This window comes from Jaculus jaculus, chromosome 16, assembly GCF_020740685.1.
Source record: "Jaculus jaculus isolate mJacJac1 chromosome 16, mJacJac1.mat.Y.cur, whole genome shotgun sequence".
Taxonomy (NCBI): domain Eukaryota; kingdom Metazoa; phylum Chordata; class Mammalia; order Rodentia; family Dipodidae; genus Jaculus; species Jaculus jaculus.
This window is the reverse complement of record NC_059117.1, coordinates 19375355-19393814: the sequence shown is the minus strand read 5'-3', so window position 1 is coordinate 19393814 and position 18460 is coordinate 19375355. Positions and strand designations below refer to the sequence as shown.

General features: G+C 45.1%; 1 protein-coding gene across 2 annotated transcripts in view; it reads left to right on the top strand.

Moving 5' to 3' along the window:
- Positions 1 to 18460, top strand: part of Pus7 (pseudouridine synthase 7) — a 48622-nt gene that overhangs the window by 5720 nt on the left and 24442 nt on the right. Inside the window, exons 5-8 of one of the 2 annotated variants that reach the window (XM_045136135.1) lie at positions 3436 to 3580; positions 7876 to 7893; positions 9237 to 9348; positions 10859 to 10936. In XM_045136135.1, coding sequence (XP_044992070.1) covers positions 3436 to 3580; positions 7876 to 7893; positions 9237 to 9348; positions 10859 to 10936 — 353 coding nt within the window. The remainder of the gene's footprint in view (positions 1 to 3435; positions 3581 to 7875; positions 7894 to 9236; positions 9349 to 10858; positions 10937 to 18460) is intronic. The other variant, XM_045136136.1, reaches the window with a different exon arrangement.

Here is an 18460-nt window from a genome sequence, read left to right as displayed (position 1 = left end):
TATTTAACAAAAGGATAACCTTGTCCTATTTGGTCTAAAGGGCATTACACTAATAGATGCTTTCATGGGGCCAATAGAATATAGGTAATCCATATTAAAAGAAATCATGAGGGCTGGAGAGATGGCTTGGTGGTTAAGGCACTTGCCTGTGAAGCCTAAGGACCCGTGTTCTACTCTTTGTTTTGTTTTTCGAGGTAGGGCCTCACTGTAGCCCAGGCTGACCTGGAATTCACTATGTAGTCTCAGGGTGGCCTCGAACTCACAGTGATCCTCCTACCTCTGCCTCCCGAGTGCTGGGATTAAAGGTGTGCGCCACCACGCCCAGCTTGATTGGTTCTTTTGAGCCAAGGTCTCATGTAGCCCAGCTGGCCTTGAATTCTCTTTGCAGCTAGTGATAACCTTGAATTGCTGATCTTTCTGCCTTCATCTCCCAAGTTCAGGGATTACAAATAAGGGTCACTGTGACCATTTCCTTAATTCTTCAGTCCTCACACCACTACAACATGTACATAGTACCTGGAGTTAATGCAACCTGGCATTAGTCAGTAGCTGCACTTTTTTTTTTTTTTTTTTTTTTTGGTGTTTCAAGGTAGGGTTTCATTCTAGTCTAGGCTGGCCTGGAATTCACTATGTAGTCTCAGGGTGGCCTCGAACTCATGGTGATCCTCCTACCCTCATCTCCCAAGTGCTGGGGGAGGGAGGGAATTACCATGGGATATTTTTTTTATAATCATGGAAAATGTTAATAAAAATTTAAAAATTAAAAAAAAATTATTTTTATTTATTTGAAAGAGAGAAAGGGAGGGGAAGAGAGAGGGGAAGGGTGTGCCAAGGCCTCCAGCTGCTGCAGACAAACCAGATTTATGCACCACCTTGTTCATCTGGCTCTTGTGGGCTCTGGGGAATCGATCCTGGGTCCTTAGACTTTACAGGCAAGTTCCTTAACCACTAAGCCATCACCTCAGCCCAATACCTATTTTTTGTTCATGTGTGGAATACAAGCATAAGAACCTGAGTTTGATCCCTAGAACTCACAAAAAAGCCCGGTGTGGTGATGTGTGCTCATAATCTCAGCACTGGAAGGCTTGGAAATGGCTCAGCACTTCAAAGTGATTAGTAGTTCTTGGTTACAAAGCCTGCCAGCCCAGGCATGTGTATCTGGCATTCATTTCCAATAGCAAGAGACCCCCCGCATGTCCATACATGTGCACCTGCGTGCACACACACACACACACACACAAATAAACAAATGAGTTGTAAAAGTCCTAGCAGTGGTGAAGCAGAAACCGGGATTACCTGAGACTTTCTGGCCAGTCAGTCTAGAGTAATTGGCAAGCTCTAAGCCAATGAGAGATCCCCAACTCAAGAAAGGGTGGAGGTCTGGAGAGATGGCTTAGTGGTTAAGTGCTTGCCTGGGAAACCTAAAGATCCTGGTTTGAGGCTCGATTCCCCAGGACCCACGTTAGCCAGATGCACAAGGGGGCGCACGCGTCTGGAGTTCGTTTGCAGTGGCTGGAGGCCCTGGCGCGCCCATTCTCTCTCTCTCTGACTCTTTCTCTCTGTCACTCTCAAATAAATAAATAATAATTTTAAAGGGTGGATAACAGGGTGAGATGGGGTGGGGGTCATCTCAGTAGTTACAAATCCTTGTGCAAGCCTGACAACCAGGGTTTGAGTCCCCAAACCCATGTAAAGCCACATGCAGGTACAGCACATGTATATCTCCTGTACACGTGTGGCAGTGGAGGTGGAGAGTCAGGAGAATCCCACAGCTCCCAGACCAGCTAGTCTGGTGTCCGTAATGGCAATGAACAAGACTGACCCTGTCTCAAACATGGTGGAAAGTAACGACCGACACATCCTGAGGCAGTCCTCTGATGTCCACAGATGTGACCTGGCATGCACACACCTGTATAAACACACACACACACACACACACACACACACACAAAGTGGATGACAGTCCCAAGGAAAGGCACACCATCCAAGGTAGTTCTAGGCCTGCCCGTCCACTTGCACACGCGTACCTGCATTCACACGCAAACGTGCGCATGTAGATACCAGCATTAAAAAAAAAAAAAAAACTGAGCTGGAGACATGGCTTAGCGGTTAAGCGCTTGCCTGTGAAGCCTAAGGACCCCGGTTCGAGGCTCGGATCCCCAGGTCCCACGTTAGCCAGATGCACAAGGGGGCGCATGCGTCTGGAGTTCGTTTGCAGAGGCTGGAAGCCCTGGCGCGCCCATTCTCTCTCTCTCCCTCTATCTGTCTTTCTCTCTGTGTCTGTTGCTCTCAAATAAATAAATAAATAAAAATTTTAAAAAAATTAAAAAAAAAAACTTAGTGTGGAATGAAACTCAACAGGAGACCATTGTGGGCTAGGTTGGTAAAAGGTCAAGTTTCTGACTTAACAAAGACCTTGTTTGTCTGCATTTCTCTCTGGTCCCCCAGCTGTTGGTCTAGCAGAGAGAGATACTGCGAAGGATCCTAGGTAGTTGATCCAAGAGTCCGTCGGCCTTATTTCAGAGCCAGCTCCCCTGCCCTCCAGCCTTAGACAGCTTCCACAGCTCTCGGAGCCTCATTTCCTTATGTGCATGGCGATGGTGGGATTCATGGGAGACTGAAGACTGAATAAAATGAAGTCTGGCCGAAGGTTACGCTCTATCAGCAAACCCTTTGGCTTTGCTGGATCGGGAAGCTAGAAAGCATTTGCTGAAACAGTACCTAAGCACTTTGGTTATTATGTTTTTTTTTAATAATTAAAACTTCCATGATTGTAAACAATATCCCAAAGTAATTCCCTTCCTCCCCCCACTTTCCCCTTTGAAACTCCATTCTCCATCTTGTCCCCTCCCCCTTTCAATCAGTCCCTCTTTTATTTTGATGTCATAATCTTTTCCTTCTGTTATGATGGTCTTGTGTAGGTAGTGTCAGGCACTGTGAGGTCATGGATATCAAGCCATTTTGTGTCTGGAGGAGCACGTTGTAAGGAGTCCTACCTACTCTTCCCTTGGCTCTTACATTCTTTCTGCCACCTCTTCCACAATGGGCCCTGAGCCTTGGAAGGAGTGATAGAGATATTTCAGTGCTGAGCACTCCTCTGTCACTTTCCAGCACCATGATGCCTTCTGAGTCATCCCAAGGTCACTGCCATCTGAAAAGAGAAGTTTCTCTAATGAAGAAGTGAGAGTAGCATTAATATATAGGTATAAACATTAAGAGAAGTGCTTACTGGGCAGTTTGACGAGCATACTATATACATTAGCCAGGCAGCAGCAGATGTTACGCCCCTAGGGCTCGTGACTACCCGTTGTAGGTTTTCAGTATCAGGGATGTCGTTATTCTTATGTAGTTAAGATGATGTCTGTCTCCCTAACTCCCTGTATTATATTTCCCCACTGACTGTCTTAAGAGTCACAGTGTTTTTATTTTTAATAGGTTATTGAGGACACCAAAGAGAAAAGAACTGCCATCCATCAAGCTATTAAAGCTTTGTTTCCGGGGTTAGAGACCAAAACAGAGGACAGAGAAGGCAAGAAATATGTTGTCGCCTACCACGCAGCTGGAAAAAAGGCTTTGGCAAGTAAGTGTGCAAGAGGCTGTGTTCTCTTGCCAGGCAGGTGTGAAGGGCAGACCTTGCCCCTCCTGGCCTCACCTGGTCACAGTCAAAGGCTGCCTTACTGCTATTCAGAGGAGGGTAACAGACCTTGGCATTTTTTCAGAGAGGGTGAATCGTCATTTCAGATGCAGAGCAATTCCGGATCCTGTCTGTCTGGCGGGAGCGTTTAGTCGTTTGTTTGTTTGCTTGTTGCTTGCTTGCTTGTTTGTTTTTTCGAAGTCGGGTCTCACTGTAGCTCAGGCTAACCTGAGACTCACTGTGTAGTTCCAGCAATCCTCCCACTTCCTGTCTCTGCCTCCTGAGTGCTGGGATTACAGGTGCGCCCCGCCATGCCCAGCTGCATTGGGTGTTCCGTGGTCTAATACAGGAGTGAAGAGTCACAGACACCCCAGTAGTGCCCGAGAGAGCTTTGGGGATCCAGTATGTTCCCTGAGGAACAGAGTAGGTTGACTGCAATCCAAGAAGAACACAGAAGGATTATTTTTTTTTTTTTTAATTTTTTATTTATTTATTTGAGAGCGACAGACACAGAGAGAAAGACAGATAGAGGGAGAGAGAGAGAATGGGCGCGCCAGGGCTTCCAGCCTCTGCAAACGAACTCCAGACGCGTGCGCCCCCTTGTGCATCTGGCTAACGTGGGACCTGGGGAACTGAGCCTCGAACCGGGGTCCTTAGGCTTCACAGGCAAGCGCTTAACCGCTAAGCCATCTCTCCAGCCCCACAGAAGGATTATTGCTCATTCTGTGTTCTTTTCCTTTTTGTGTGTGTGGATACATACATGTGTATTCATGTACCTGTGGGCACATGGGTGTATGTGGAGGCCAGGGATTGAGGTGGTTGTCTTTCTCAATTCTTCTCCATGTTGTTTTTTTGAGGTAGGGTCTCAATCTAGCCCAGGCTGATGCGGAATTGACTGTGTAGTCTCAGGCTGGCTTTGAATGTACAGTGGTGCTTCCTAGCTTGGCCTCGCAGGTATGGGAATTGAAGGCATGCACCACCACACCTGAACGGGGCTGAAGTTTTAATACAGTCAGAAATTGATTTTGGCAAATAAATAAGTAAGTAAAATAAAAAGGGCTGGAGACATGGCTTAGAGGTTAAGGCACTTGCCTGCAAAGCCTAAGGACTCATGTTCAACTCTTCAGATCCAATGTAAGCCAGACACACAGGGTGATGCAAGGCTGGCTGCACATGTGCACAAAGTGGCACATGTGTCTGGAGTTCGATTACTGTAGCTAGAGGCCTTGGCACACCAATTCATTCTCTCTCTCACATTAAAAAAAAAAAACTGGGCTGGAGAGAAGGCTAAGCAGTTAAGCACTTGCCTGTGAAGCCTTAGCATCCTGGTTTGAGGCTCGATTCTCCAGGACCCATGTTAGCCAGATGCCCAAGGGGATGCACATATCTGGAGTTTGTTTGCAATGGCTGGAGGCCCTAGCACGCCCATTCTCTCCCCCCCTCCCTCTCTCTCTCTCTCTCTGCCCCTTTCTCTCTTTGTCTGTCGCTCTCAAATAAATAAACAAAAAAAATTAAGATGGGCATCGTGGCACATGCCTTTAATCCCAGCACTCAGGAGGCAGAGGTAGGGGAATTGCCATGAGTTCAAGGCCACAGACTTGAGTTCCAGGTCAGCCTGGGCTACAGTGAGACCTTACCTCGAAAAGTTTTAAAAAATTGATTTTGGGGCTGGGGAGATGGCTTAGCAGTTATAGAGTTTGCCTGGCAAAGCCTGATGATCCAGGTTCAATTCCCTGGTACCCACTTAAGCCAGATGCACAAGGTGGTACATGCATCTGGAGTTCTTTTACAGTATGTAGAGGTCCTGCAGTGCCTGTTCTCTCTCTATATATATCTCAAATAAACAAATCAATAAAATTGAAAAAAAAAAAAGCAACTTTTGAGGGGCTGGGAGAGATGGCTCAGTAGTTAAGGCACTTGCTTGCAAAGCCTGATGACCCAGGTCAATTCCCCAGTACCCATATAAGGCCAATGCACAAAGTGGTGCGGGCACCTGGAATTTGCTTGCAGCACTGGAGGCCCTGGAGCGTCCGTTGTCTGTCTCTCTCTTTCTCTCTTCTTGCAAATAAGTAAATAAAATAAAAACTTGATTTTAAGCTGGGCTGGTGGCGCATGCCTTTCATCCCAGGACTTGGGAAGCAGAGATAGGAAGATAACTGTGTTCAAGGCCAGCCTGAGACTACAGAGTGAATTCCAGGTTTGTCTGGGCTAGAGTGAGACCCTACCTTGAAAAACAAAAACAAAAAAATTTGATTTTGAGCTGGGCATGTCGGTGCACATCTTTTATCCCAGTTCTCAGGAGTGAGAGGTAAGAGGATCAGTGTGAGTTAAACGCCAGCCTGGGACTATAGAGTGAGTTTTGGGTCAGACTGGGTTAGAGTGGGGATCCTACCACAACAACAACAAAAATTTTGATTCTTGTATTCAAAATATTTCTGGTTAATTGGTAAAGGCTTTGCTCTTATATACCGAGTACACCTAGAGAAAGAATACTTGCATTGTTCTTTGCAGAGGAGGTAATGGATGCATGGTCAGTGCTTGAGTTTGCTAATAGAAGGCGCATGCTTGTGAACCAGAACGTGCTGGTTGTCATGGTTTTTATTAAGGGATGGTAGCAATTAGCCTTTCAGTCTTACAGCTTCATTTACTTGTAACTGTCATACTTGCATGTGAATGTACTAAGTGAAGGGAAAACCTGTACTATACCTGGCTTGTGTAGATTTTTTATCCTGGGCATTTTCAGTTACGTACCCAAGTAGAGGAAGTAGTGTATGGCACCTCTGTGTACACCATCAACCATCTTCAAAATTACTCACATCCTGTTGTTTCTGTTTAATCCATAACTCCCCCTCCCCCCCCTTTTTTTTTTCTTTATGGAGCATTAAATACTTCAGACTAAGCCAGGCATGGTGGCGCACGCCTTTAATCCCAGCACTCGGGAGGCAGAGGTTAGAGGATTGCTATGAGTTCCAGGCTACGCTGAGGCTACATAGTTAATTCTAGGTCAGCCTGGGCCAGAGTGAGACCTTACCTTGAAAAAATAAAAAGTGAGACAGAGAAGAAAGAAAGAAAGAAAGAATAATAATTCAGACTAATCACAAACTATTATATCCAATAAAAAGTGTCTCATACACACCGGGCGTGGTGGTACACGCCTTTAATCCTAACACTTGGGAGGCAGAGGTAGGAGGATAACCATGAGTTCAAGACTAGCCTTGGCCTACAGAGTAAGTTCCAGGTTAGCCTGGGCTGGAGTGAGACCCTACCTCAAAACCAAATGCAAACAAACAAAAATCCTTTCTTTTACATACACATTTTCTTCAGATGATGACAAAAACCAGGTCAGAATTTTACATTCAATGGATGTCCCATAAATCATCCCTTAAATTCTGAATCTGAAAGTTAGAGAGTGTAGGGAACTTTTTTCTGTAGTAATTTATCAGTTTTCAAATTTGAAAGATTTTATACTTCATGGCTGGAGAGATGGCTCAGCAGTTAAAGTTGCTCCCCTGCAAAACCTGACAGCCCAGCTTTCATTGATTCCCCAGCCCCCATGCAAAGTAGGGCACAAAGCACGTGCATATGACCTTAATTTCTAGTGGCAAGAAACCCTGGCACGTACATACACACTTGCAAATACACAAATAAGAAAAAAAAATCCATTTCAATAAAATAGAGAAGCAGCCAGGCATGGTGGCACATACCTTTAATCCCAGCACTGGGGAGGCATAGGTAGGAGGATCACCATGAGTTCAAGGCCACCTTGAGACTACAGAGTGAATTCCAGGTCAGCCTGGGCCAGAGTGAGACCCTACCTTGAAAAACCAAAAAGAGAGAGAGAGAGCACGAGCGAGCAAGTAATTACATTCCCACTGCCAAAGACAGTCACACCTAGCAGTTGGGACTTGTCTTCCCACATTGAAGAAAACAACTCAGCAGGTAAGGGCGCAGTCGCACTCGGGCTCTGTCCCACGGCCACAAGCAGTGTGCATCTGTGAGGATGAACTGGCATGTTCATCGTGAGAGAGCCTGTGCCTGGAAGGGAGGTTTCTATCTGTCTTCACTGTTCCCTCCCCAACATCCCATTGTTCGTGTCTGAATGGCTGTGAACCCACCACGTAACCACCTGGAGTCAACATAACCATAACCATGCGCTCATTTGCATGCTCGCCTTGAAAGCCCTTCAGTACCATGAATTAAACATTGCTCTCTTGTGCTCTCTACGCTGTGCGTTTGGACAGAGGTCAGAACTGCAGCAGGTAAGAGCAGTTGGCGTTTCATACACACACGATGAAATGCCAATGATAACTTGGCCTAACCGATACAGCGAGCTGCAAGGAAAACCAAAACGGCGCGTCCCGGGCACAGTTTGCTAAGGGAATTGTGGGTAATTCACACCAAGAGCTAAAGAGATGCTCCTCAGCATCTTTCCTGCACATGGCAGAAAAGACTCACATATTTATCAAGAAGACTGATTGACTAGACATACACAGTGTGGCATTTCCGAGGTGGTTTCTGGGTTCTTTACGTAGGTTGAGGTTGATGGTTCTTACATCTCAGCTGACATCACTGCCATGGTACCAAGCAGAACAGTATTTTTGCCCTGACAAAGCCAGATTTCCAGTTCACATCAGTAGCTGGAGCATCTCACATGCTGACAATGAAGGATGCCTAAGTCTGTGTGAAAAGATTATTTTAATGGCAATGGCAAAAGCACCATTTTTAAATTTTTACAGAATATTATTTTACAGTTTTTCTTTCATGAAAGTACAGAAATCCAGTGAACTAGTATGTTCTTCAAATAACCACAGCACTCATGAATATTTCAGTGTCTATAAAATACAGTTAGAGTTTATTTTTGAGAACACTCTTGGAGGAGCTTAAATCTGAATCTTAGGTGTTTAAATATATGTTCCTAGATGACAGTTCAATTGAAATGTCCAATTAAAAGAATAGTTAACAATTAGGTTGTTTCAAGTTAGGCGGTTTCCAAAGAGTTGAACGATGGTGGCGCTGGCTCAGAAATTGGCATTCAACTTGGCGTAATTCTTCAGTTTCTTTTTTCCCAGGAATCACAGGTTTCCAGTGCCACCTGTTCTATCAGGTAGACATCTATACATCTATAGACTGCAGGTAGAATTAACCAATAAACTGAGTCACTAAGGCAACGCCTCATAAAGTCAGCCCCCAGCTACTGTAGGTATGAACACCTGACTGGCGGTGAAGCAAGATAGCTTCCATCCTATCAGCCCTCTGTCGCTGGACAAAGTCCAAAGCTCATCCAGTGACCCTGCAGGGCCCCAGGTGCTGCCTCCATTACCCGATGTGGCAGGATTGCTGCTCGCCCTGCTCGTTCCTCACACCACCTGAGTTTCAACTTTTGATTTGAAATGTAGATAGAGTTAAGTGTGCAATCATAGAAAGTCGAGTATGGATAATCCACCTATCATAACCACTTAACTTGTATTTCCTGTCAGGCCATGATTGAATTGGCACTGAAAGGTCCTATAGTTTAAAAAAAAAATGAGCTCAATAAGGTTTCACAAGAAAAAAAGTCAGCTTTTGTGATGGTATATATAACATTTAATTTTTTTTTTTTAAGATCCAAGAAAACATTCTTGGCCAAAATCTAGGGGAAGTTACTGCCACTTTGTTCTGTACAAGAAAAACAAAGATACCATGGATGCTATTAATGTGCTGTCCAAATATTTAAGGTTAGTATCTTGCTCTTATACAAAACCAGTACATGTGTTTCTGACTTACTGTGCTGATGGAAAGAACCGGACGTAAATCAGTGGGTAGATAATGTACTCCCGGTGTGGATTTTCTTGGGCAACAGGCGAATTAAATTTTTTTTTATCTGTTTTTATTTGTTTGTTTTTTGTTGTTGTTTTTTGAGGTAGAGTCTCTATCCCAGGCTGACCTGGAATTTACTCAGTAGTCTCAGGGTAGCCTTGAACTCACAGCAATCCTCCTAACTCTGCCTCCCGAGTGCCGGGATTAAAGGCATGTGCTACCACGCCTGGCTGAATGGTCTCTTTAACTTGACCATCTCTTTAAAGGTTGTATTTCCAAATATGGTTCCATTCTGTGGTACTAATGGTTTGGGGCTTCCACATATAATTTGAAGAGGACACAGCTCAGTCCATAGCACAGTACCTAGTTAAACAGCGTTTAATCTGTTTACTAGCTTTTTGGAGAGTCCGGATCCCTGCCAGTATCTGAGCCCCAAGGAGAGCAACAGTTCTGATGGGAACAGACAGTTGAAAAAGGGGTTCCTCTGGGATCCAGAGTTAGAATTGCTCAGGGTTCACAAGCTTAATGAGCTTCCCGCATGTTCGTATCGAAACGATATGGGGGCTGGAGAGATGGCTTAGCAGTTAAGGCACTTGGCTACAAAGCTAAAGGACCCAGGTTCAATTCCCCCACCCACGTAAGCCAGATGCACAAGGTGGCATATGCATCTAGAGTTCATTGGCAGCGGCTAGGGGACCTGGTGTGCCCATTTTCTCTCTTTTTCTGTCTCTCTAGCTGCCTCTTTCTCTAATAAACAAATACATAAAGTATTTTTTTAAAAAAGCTATTTAGATCTCTGTTTAGCAGTTGGCTTTTTTGTATGAAGTAATAACATATATTTAAGGGGAAAAATCACATTAGCATCAATTTTTATTATTTTTAAATTATTATTATTATTATTATTATTATTTTGGTTTTTAGAGGTAGGATCTCACTCTAGCCCAGGCTGACCTGGAATTCACTCTGTAGTCTCAGGGGGCCTTGAATTTATGGCAGTCCATCTACCTCTGCCTCCCAAAGTGCTGGGATTAAAGGCGTGCACCATCACTCCCAGTTCAGCATTAATTTTTTGAAAGTTGAAGATATAAAATTTCAGAGTGTTACACTGTATCTCTAGATTTTTACTTCCATAGTTTAATGTAACTTAATGAGTTGCTTATGATGATGGAAGTAGATGAGCTTTTTTTGTTATTAGCTAACAAAATTGAGCAACATCAGTTTAGTCACAAATGCTGTAACTCAAGCAAGCACTGGTAAGGAGGCAGCGGTTACTTTTCTAGTTTGCTTATTTATATTTCCCAGATAAAATTTTAAAAGTGAAGTTTCTCCCCGTTCTCTTACTGTAATTAAGTCTGTTTACTTTGAAATTTATGAGACATATTTGCTTAAGATATGTGACTTCCAATTGCTTTGTTTCTGTCTTGCCAGAGTAAAGCCAAACATATTCTCCTATATGGGAACCAAAGACAAAAGGGCCATTACCGTTCAGGAAATTGCTGTTCTCAAGTAAGTAGCGTGTGTGCACCATTTGTATTGCAAAGATTTATCATTGCCTTTCAGAGTCCTCAGGTTTGCCTGCTGGGGCTATGTGTGTGACACACACCTTTAATCCCAGCACGTGGGAGGCAGTGGTAGGAAGATTGCTGTGAGTTTGAGGCCAACCTAGACTACAGACTGAATTCCAGGTCAGCCTGTACTAGAGTGAGACCTTACCTTGAAAACAAAACAACAACAAAAATAGTTTCCCTGGTGGGATTTACCTCTTTCAGTTTATGTAATGCCCCTCTCCCTTTTAAAATACTTTGTTACTTGTTTTTTTTTTCTTCTCCCTGCTTCTCTGCATTTCCTAATGTTTTTTATGTCTAACATATTTTGTGACTAATTTTTAAAGGACTTGTGTGGTAGAGCCAAAGGAATAAAGACTTCTTTCTCATTTGTTCATTAAATGTCAGTATGTGTTACTTAAAATTCAGTTGCAAAACAGAGAATGAGCTTTTATGTAACGGAGGCATATAGATTAAAACGAAAACAGATGGTCTCTGCTTTGAAGCAGTGTTAATTTAACAAAGCAGACAGACAGGTAGAGCTTGTCTGCAGTGAGCTGTGTTGAAAGAGGCACACGTTAGTCAGTCTGGCAGCAAGCATGGGGTTTACTGTGGAGGCCAGGCAGGGGAAGATCGCAAGAAAGCGGCATGCTTAGGTTTCAAGTGAGGTCAGGGCTTTGCTGCCCTTGCATCGTATGCTTTTTGGACAAGGAAACTTTTGTTCACTGTAGGATACTTAGCAGCCTCCTTGGTCTTTGTCCTCTCTGCATGATAGGACCAGTTCACGACTCCTCACACAGCTGTGATAACAAAAACCAAAAAATGTCTCAAACTCTGTCATGAGGATCAGTACTGGCTCTGGTTGAGAACCACTGGTCTTGATTCTTAGAAACATGATATGTTTTCTGGGGTCAAGGAAGGCCTAGGTTGTTAGTTCCAAACCACGAAAACAGCTTCTGAAGATGTTGGAAGGAGTTGGGGAATGCAGCGCATTCACATCTGCCAGGTACTTTAGCTTTGTGGGCATGTAGCAAGAAATAACTGTTGAAAGCCTGGCATGGTGGTGCACGCCTTTAATCCCACTATGTCACTAGGTAGCTTCAGGGTGGCCTCCAGAGAGAATGGGCACGCCGGGGGCTCCAGCTGCTGCAAACGAACTCCAGACACATGTGCCACCTTGCACATCTGGCTTACATGGGTCCTGGGGATTTGAACCTGGGTCCTTTGGCTTTGCAGGCAAGCGCCTTAACTGCTAAGCTGTCTCTCCAACCCATTAGTACATATTTTATAGAGGACTCTTCCCTCCAACCTTTTATTTATTTATTTGAGAGACAGACAGAGAGGGCCATAGAATAGGCACATCAGGACCTCTAGCCACTGCAAATGAACTCTAGATGCACGTGTCACCACATGCATCTGGCTTACATGGGTACTAGGGAATTGAAGCTGGGTCCTTAGGTCCTTAGACTTTGCAGACAAGCTATTAAGCCATCTCTCCAGCCCCCTCCCACCTTTTATAATTTTATTTATTTATTTGAGAGCGACAGAGAAAGACAGATAGAGGGAGAGAGAGAATGGGCGCGCCAGGGCTTCCAGCCTCTGCAAACGAACTCCAGACGCGTGCGCCCCCTTGTGTATCTGGCTAACGTGGGACCTGGGGAACCGAGCCTCAAACCGGGGTCCTTAGGCTTCACAGGCAAGCGCTTAACCGCTAAGCATCTCTCCAGCCCCCCTCCCACCTTTTAAACCAAAGTATTTACATAAGGTGTTCTTTCCTTATGGGCAGTAGATGATGTGCCTCATTCCATGTAAACATAACATAACAAAACGTAACAAAAGATACTTGAATATAGTTTATAGTTTATTAACTATGACTACTTAATTTTTTTTATTTTAGAGAGAGAAAGAATTGGTGCGCCAGGGCCTCAGCCACTAAAATTGAACTCCAGATGCTTGTACCACCTCGTGAGCATGTACAGCCTTGTGTTTGCCTCATCTTTGTGCGTCTGGCTTACGTGGGATCTGGAGAGTCAAACATGGGTCCTTAGGCTTCGCAGGCAAGCACCTTAACTGCTAAGGCATCTCTCCAGCCCTCCTCCCCAAATTTTAAAAAATATTTTTATTTATTTGCAAGCAGAGATAGGTGGAAGAGAGACAGAGAGAATGGGCACAGCAGGGTCTCCAGCCACAAAACAGACTTCAGATGCGTGTACCATTTTCTGAGTCTGTCTTTACATGGGTATTAGGAAATCATACTCAGGTCATTAGGCTCTATGGGCAAGTGCCTAAACTGCTGAGCCATCTGACCAGCCCATTTGTGACTACTTTTGAATGTTTTAGTTCCTGCTTCTTGTTGTTATGCAATCCCATATCAGGCAGTTTTTCCTTTTTTTAATATTTTATTTTTATTTATTTATTTGACAGAGAGAGAGAGATGGGCATGCCAGGGCCTCCAGCCACTGCAAATCTACATGTGTGCACATATCCGGCATTTTTGTAGATTAACCTTGATGTGCATTTGTGATGAGCTTAGTTAGAATAAACTCAGCACTGGAGTTGCTGACTAAAGGGGGTATAAAATATGAATGATCTTTTTTTATTGTTTATTTAAGAGCGACAGACAGAGAAAGAGGCAGAGAGAGAAAGAGAATGGGAGTGTCAGGGCCTCCAGCCACTGCAAACAAACTCCAGATGCGTGCGCCCCCTTGTACGTCTGGCTAACATGGGTCCTGGGGAATCGAGCCTTGAACCAGGGTCTTTAGGTTTCACAGGCAAGCACTCAACCGCTAAGCCATCTGTCCAGCCCATGAATGGTTTGTAATAACCAAACTAATTGCCCTGAAGAAAAACTGCTTCCAATTTAGCTCTTCAGGAAGTCTTGTAGCAGTGAGGGGCAAGGGTGCCAGTTTGAGGATTTAAAAACTGGCATCTCGTTGTTTTATTTTGTGCCTTACAATATGAACTATTCAAGTATCAGACTGAAGATAGCTGTGCCCTCGGTCGGCCGGCAGATGCCATGCGTGATCAGGATCCTGCTCTGCCCTCAGAGATGCCTGCTGCCTTGTTCATCTTCCTGTTGACTTTGGAAGAGGCGGCAGCAGACACCTAACTACTGGCCTTTTGAAAGCACATTGCACTTATCTCGCGGATACAGGCTGCACCCTGAGTTTGCTTAGTGGGTCTGTGGGGCCAGGCCAATCGGCCTTTCTCGTGAGAACTGGCGAACAGGATGAACCCACTCTGCTTTGCAGGGATTTTAATCCTCACTGAGTTGATCGGCTCTGGGATAAGCTGCCTGCCTTCTCAGCCTCACATAATTCTCACAGCACTGTTAATTTTGACAGGATCTTGAGCAGGAACCCTCTGACTCATAATGGCCGGTTCCTTTTCCTGGCAGGCTCCTTCTGAGCTCGGGCCAGTATTTCCCTGGCTTTGTTTAAAGGCTTTTGTGTACCATGTCAATTTGGTCCTTAATTTTTTTTTAATATATTTATTTATTTGCAAGCAGAGAGAGAGAATGCATGCGCCAAGGCCTCTAGTCGCTGCAAATGAACTTCAGATACATGCGTCACATTGTGTATCTGGCTTTATGTGGGTACTGGGGAATTGAACCCAGGTTGTTAGGCTTTGTAGGCAAGGTCTTAACCACTGAGCCATCTCTCCAGTTCCCCATTTTTTTTTTTAAGATTTATTTATTTTTTTATTTATTAGAGAGAGTGACAATGGGCACGCCAGGGCCTCCAGCCACTGCAGGTGAACTCCGGATGCATGTGCCACTGTGAGCATCTGGCTTACATGGGACCTGGAACATCGAACCCAGGTCCTTTTGCTTTGTAGGCAAGTGTCTTCAACTCTAAGCCATCTCTCCAGCCCTCCTTTTTTTTAAAAAAGTGTTTTTGAGGTAGGGTCTCACTCTAGCTCAGGCTCACCTGGAATTCATTATGTAGTCTCAGGGTGGCCTCAGACTCACAGCTCTTCTCCTGCTTCTGCCTCCCAAGTGCTAGGATTAAAGGTCTACACCACCACACCCAGCTCAGCGCCCCCCCCCCTTTTTTTTTTTTTTTTTTTGTATTTTTTATGAGAGAGCGATTGAGAATTGGCATGCCAGGGCCTCCAGACGCTGTGCACAAGTGTGACCTTGCACTCTCATGCAAAGACATGGAGAGTTGAACATGGGTCCTTCGGCTTCACCGGCAGGTGCCTTACACACTAAACCATCTCTCAAGCATAGAAGGACACACACCTGCTGTTATATTAATTTATTTTACATGAAACCTTCAAACTGAAACTCTAGACTGTATATTAAGGGCTGCAGGGCATAGATGGAGTGGGAGTGACTGCTGAGTGGGTGTGAGGCTTCTTCTTAAAGTAGTGGAAATGCTTTAGAATCAGATATTGATGACAGTTACACAACATTGTAACTGTATTAAAACCCACTGGTACTCTATGCCATGATAGTTAAAATGGTGAATTTTTTTGTTAATTTTACCTCAGCTTAGAAAAGCACATCTGTCAGGCCCTTTCCTGGCCCTGGCATGGCAGTTTCCAGAGTTTTCCAGGACGTAGAGCTGACAGTTGGCCTCCTCTTCCGGCTGTCTCTGCTTGATGCCGACAGCTCTGTGGCACTGTGTGCTGGTTCGAGAGCCCCGTCCGCATGGTCCTCCCTCTCTCCACACCCATCCTTTGCGTTCTGGGTTCTTCAGGATACAGTTTCTGAAGTAGCTCATGCCCCCCGCCCCAGCCCCATGCCCTTTTCCTGCTGCTTCTCCGCAGCTGTTCCACACCTGGGCTGCACCTGCTTCCCACCTGGTTGAACTTGTATTGGATTCTGTGCAGACCGACACGTCAGACAGACATCTATGGCTAGCTTCCCACCTTTTGTGTTTATGAATGAGGCAGCTATAATTTTTTTCCTTCTTCAACTTGGTTAGGTTGGAGATAAATTCAGGGGTACAGTGAGTGCCTAGCGAGCCAAGTGAGGCCCTGGGTTCAGTGCCTGGTGTTACGGGGTGGGGAGAGTTTGGAAAAAAACAAAAAAGCCGGGCATGGTGACACATGCCTTTAATCCCAGCACTCGGAGGCAGGGGTAGGAGGATTGCTGTGAGTTTGAGGCCACCCAGAGAATATGGGTGAGTTCCACGTCAGCCTGGGCTAGAGTGAGACCCTACCTCAAAAAAACAAAAACTGATCAGACTGCTTCCTGACTTATCAAGCCAGGAAACAATGTCTCAGTGGTGTCTACTATACCAAGGGATGGGATTGCCTTTAGGAAGTATGGAGAATATACATTTTTTTTCCTCTGAGATAGGGTTTCACTCTAGCACAGGCTGACCTGGAATTCACTATGTAGTCTAGGGTGACCTCGGACTCATCCTATCTCTGCCTCCCGAGTGCTGGGATTAGAGGCATGTGCCACCATGCCCAGCTGGAAGTACAAGTACATTTTCATTAAAGGATTCTAGGAGCTTAGAAAGCAAGCTGGTGTCGTATAGATGAATTTGTTTTGTTTTGGTTTGGTTTTCAAGGTAGGGTTTCTCTCTAGCCCAGGCTAACCTGGAATTCACTGTGTAGTCTCAGGGTGGCCTCGAACTTGTGGAGTTTTTTAAACAGTGTATGTAACGTTGAACATGGCACTTGTGACCGAGTAGAATAAACTCTCCCCCCCCCTTTTTTTTATGAGCAGACAGAAGGAAAGAGAGAAGAGTATGGGTGGCTAGGGCCTCTGGCCGCTGCAAAGGAACTCCAGATGCATGGGCCACTGTGCATCTGGCTTTACTTGGGTACTAAGGAATTGAATCAGGGGCAGCAGATTTTGCAAGCGAGCGCCCTTAATGGCCGAGCCATCTCTCCAGCCTGGTGTTTTTGTCTTATCGTTTTCTTTTTTGTTGTTGTTGTTGTTTTGAATAAACATACTATATATGGGCATGCCAAGGTCTGTAGCCTCTGCAACAAACTCCGCACACATGTGCCACCTTGTGCATCTATCTTTATGTGGGCACTGGGGAATCGAGCCCGAGTCCTTAGGCATTGCAGGCAAGTGCCTTAACTGCTGATCCATCTCTTCAGTTCCCTCCCCCCTTTTTTTAATTTTTTTTGTTTAGTTTTATTTATTTATTTGAGAGCGACAGAGAGAGAAAGAGAGAGAATGGGCATGCCAGGGCTTCTAGCCACTGCAAACAAACTCCACATGCATGCGCCACCTTGTGCATCTGGCTAACATGGGTCCTGGGGAGTCGAGCCTCAAATTGGGGTCCTTAGGCTTTACAAGGAAGCGCTTAACTGCTAAGATCTCTCTCCAGCAGCCAACCTCCTGATTAATCCCTTTATCCAAACTCACAAAGGCAGGAACCCTGGAATAGGCGACCTCCTATAAATCAAGGCAGAAAGGAAACATGGCTAGTCCCAGGTACAGCGGAGGAGGGGTTCTCGGGAGGGAACCCTCTCCATGACCCGCGGGGCCATTGCACAGCAACCAGAGAGGCAATGCCTGGTGCTGCCATACATTTTTTGTTGTTGTTTGTTTTTCTGAAGTAGAGTCCCATTCTAGCCCAGGCTGATCCGGCACTCACTCTCTAGCCCAGGCTGGCCCCATACCTACTGTGATTCTCCTACCTCAGCCTCCGGAGTGCTAGGATTAAAGGTGTGACTCATCACACCTGGCTCTGTTTCTGTAAAATGAAAGCAGCAGAGTACAGGTTTGTGGGAAGTCTAGCCACACACAACTTTAACATGTTTCAGAAAAATCATAATGGGGCTGAAGAGATGGCTCGGCGGTTAAGTTCACTTCCTGTGCAAGGACAAGGGCCTGAGGGAACCAAAGAGTGCCTGAGTTCAAGTCTCCAAATCCTGTGTAAAACATCCTGGCATGCAAGCAGAGACTCCACAATCATTAGAGCCTCCCCTCCCTCCAGCCCTGGAATTAGTAAAAAAAAGGGAGACTCGTATTCACAGCAAGACCAGTGGAAAAGCAACGGAGCAGGACACTGGACATTCCATTCCAGCCACTTGAGTCAGGCGAGCATATGGGCTCCTGAGGGCACCTGCATGTGCACATATCACACACAGAAGCAAAACATGAAGTAATTTGGGGCTAATGGTTAAGGCATTTGCCTGTGAAACCAAAGAACCCAGGCTCAATTCCCCAGGACCCGCATAAGCCAGATGCACAAAGGGCACATGCATTTGGAGTTCATTTGCAGTGCCTAAAGGCCCTGGCGTGCCCATTCTCTCTCTGTCTCTCTTGTTTGCAAATAAATATATTTTTTAAAAGATAATAATAATTCTAAAAAATTAATGAGGCCAGGCATGGTGGTGCATGCCTTTAATCCTAGCTCTCAAAGTACAGAGGATTGCAGTGAGTTCACGTCTACCCTGATACTATATGGTGAATTCCAGGTCAGCCTGGACTAGAGCAAGACCCTACCTCAAAAACAAAACCAAACAAAAACAACTAATGAGGGCTGGAGAGATGGAGGTTAAAGTACTT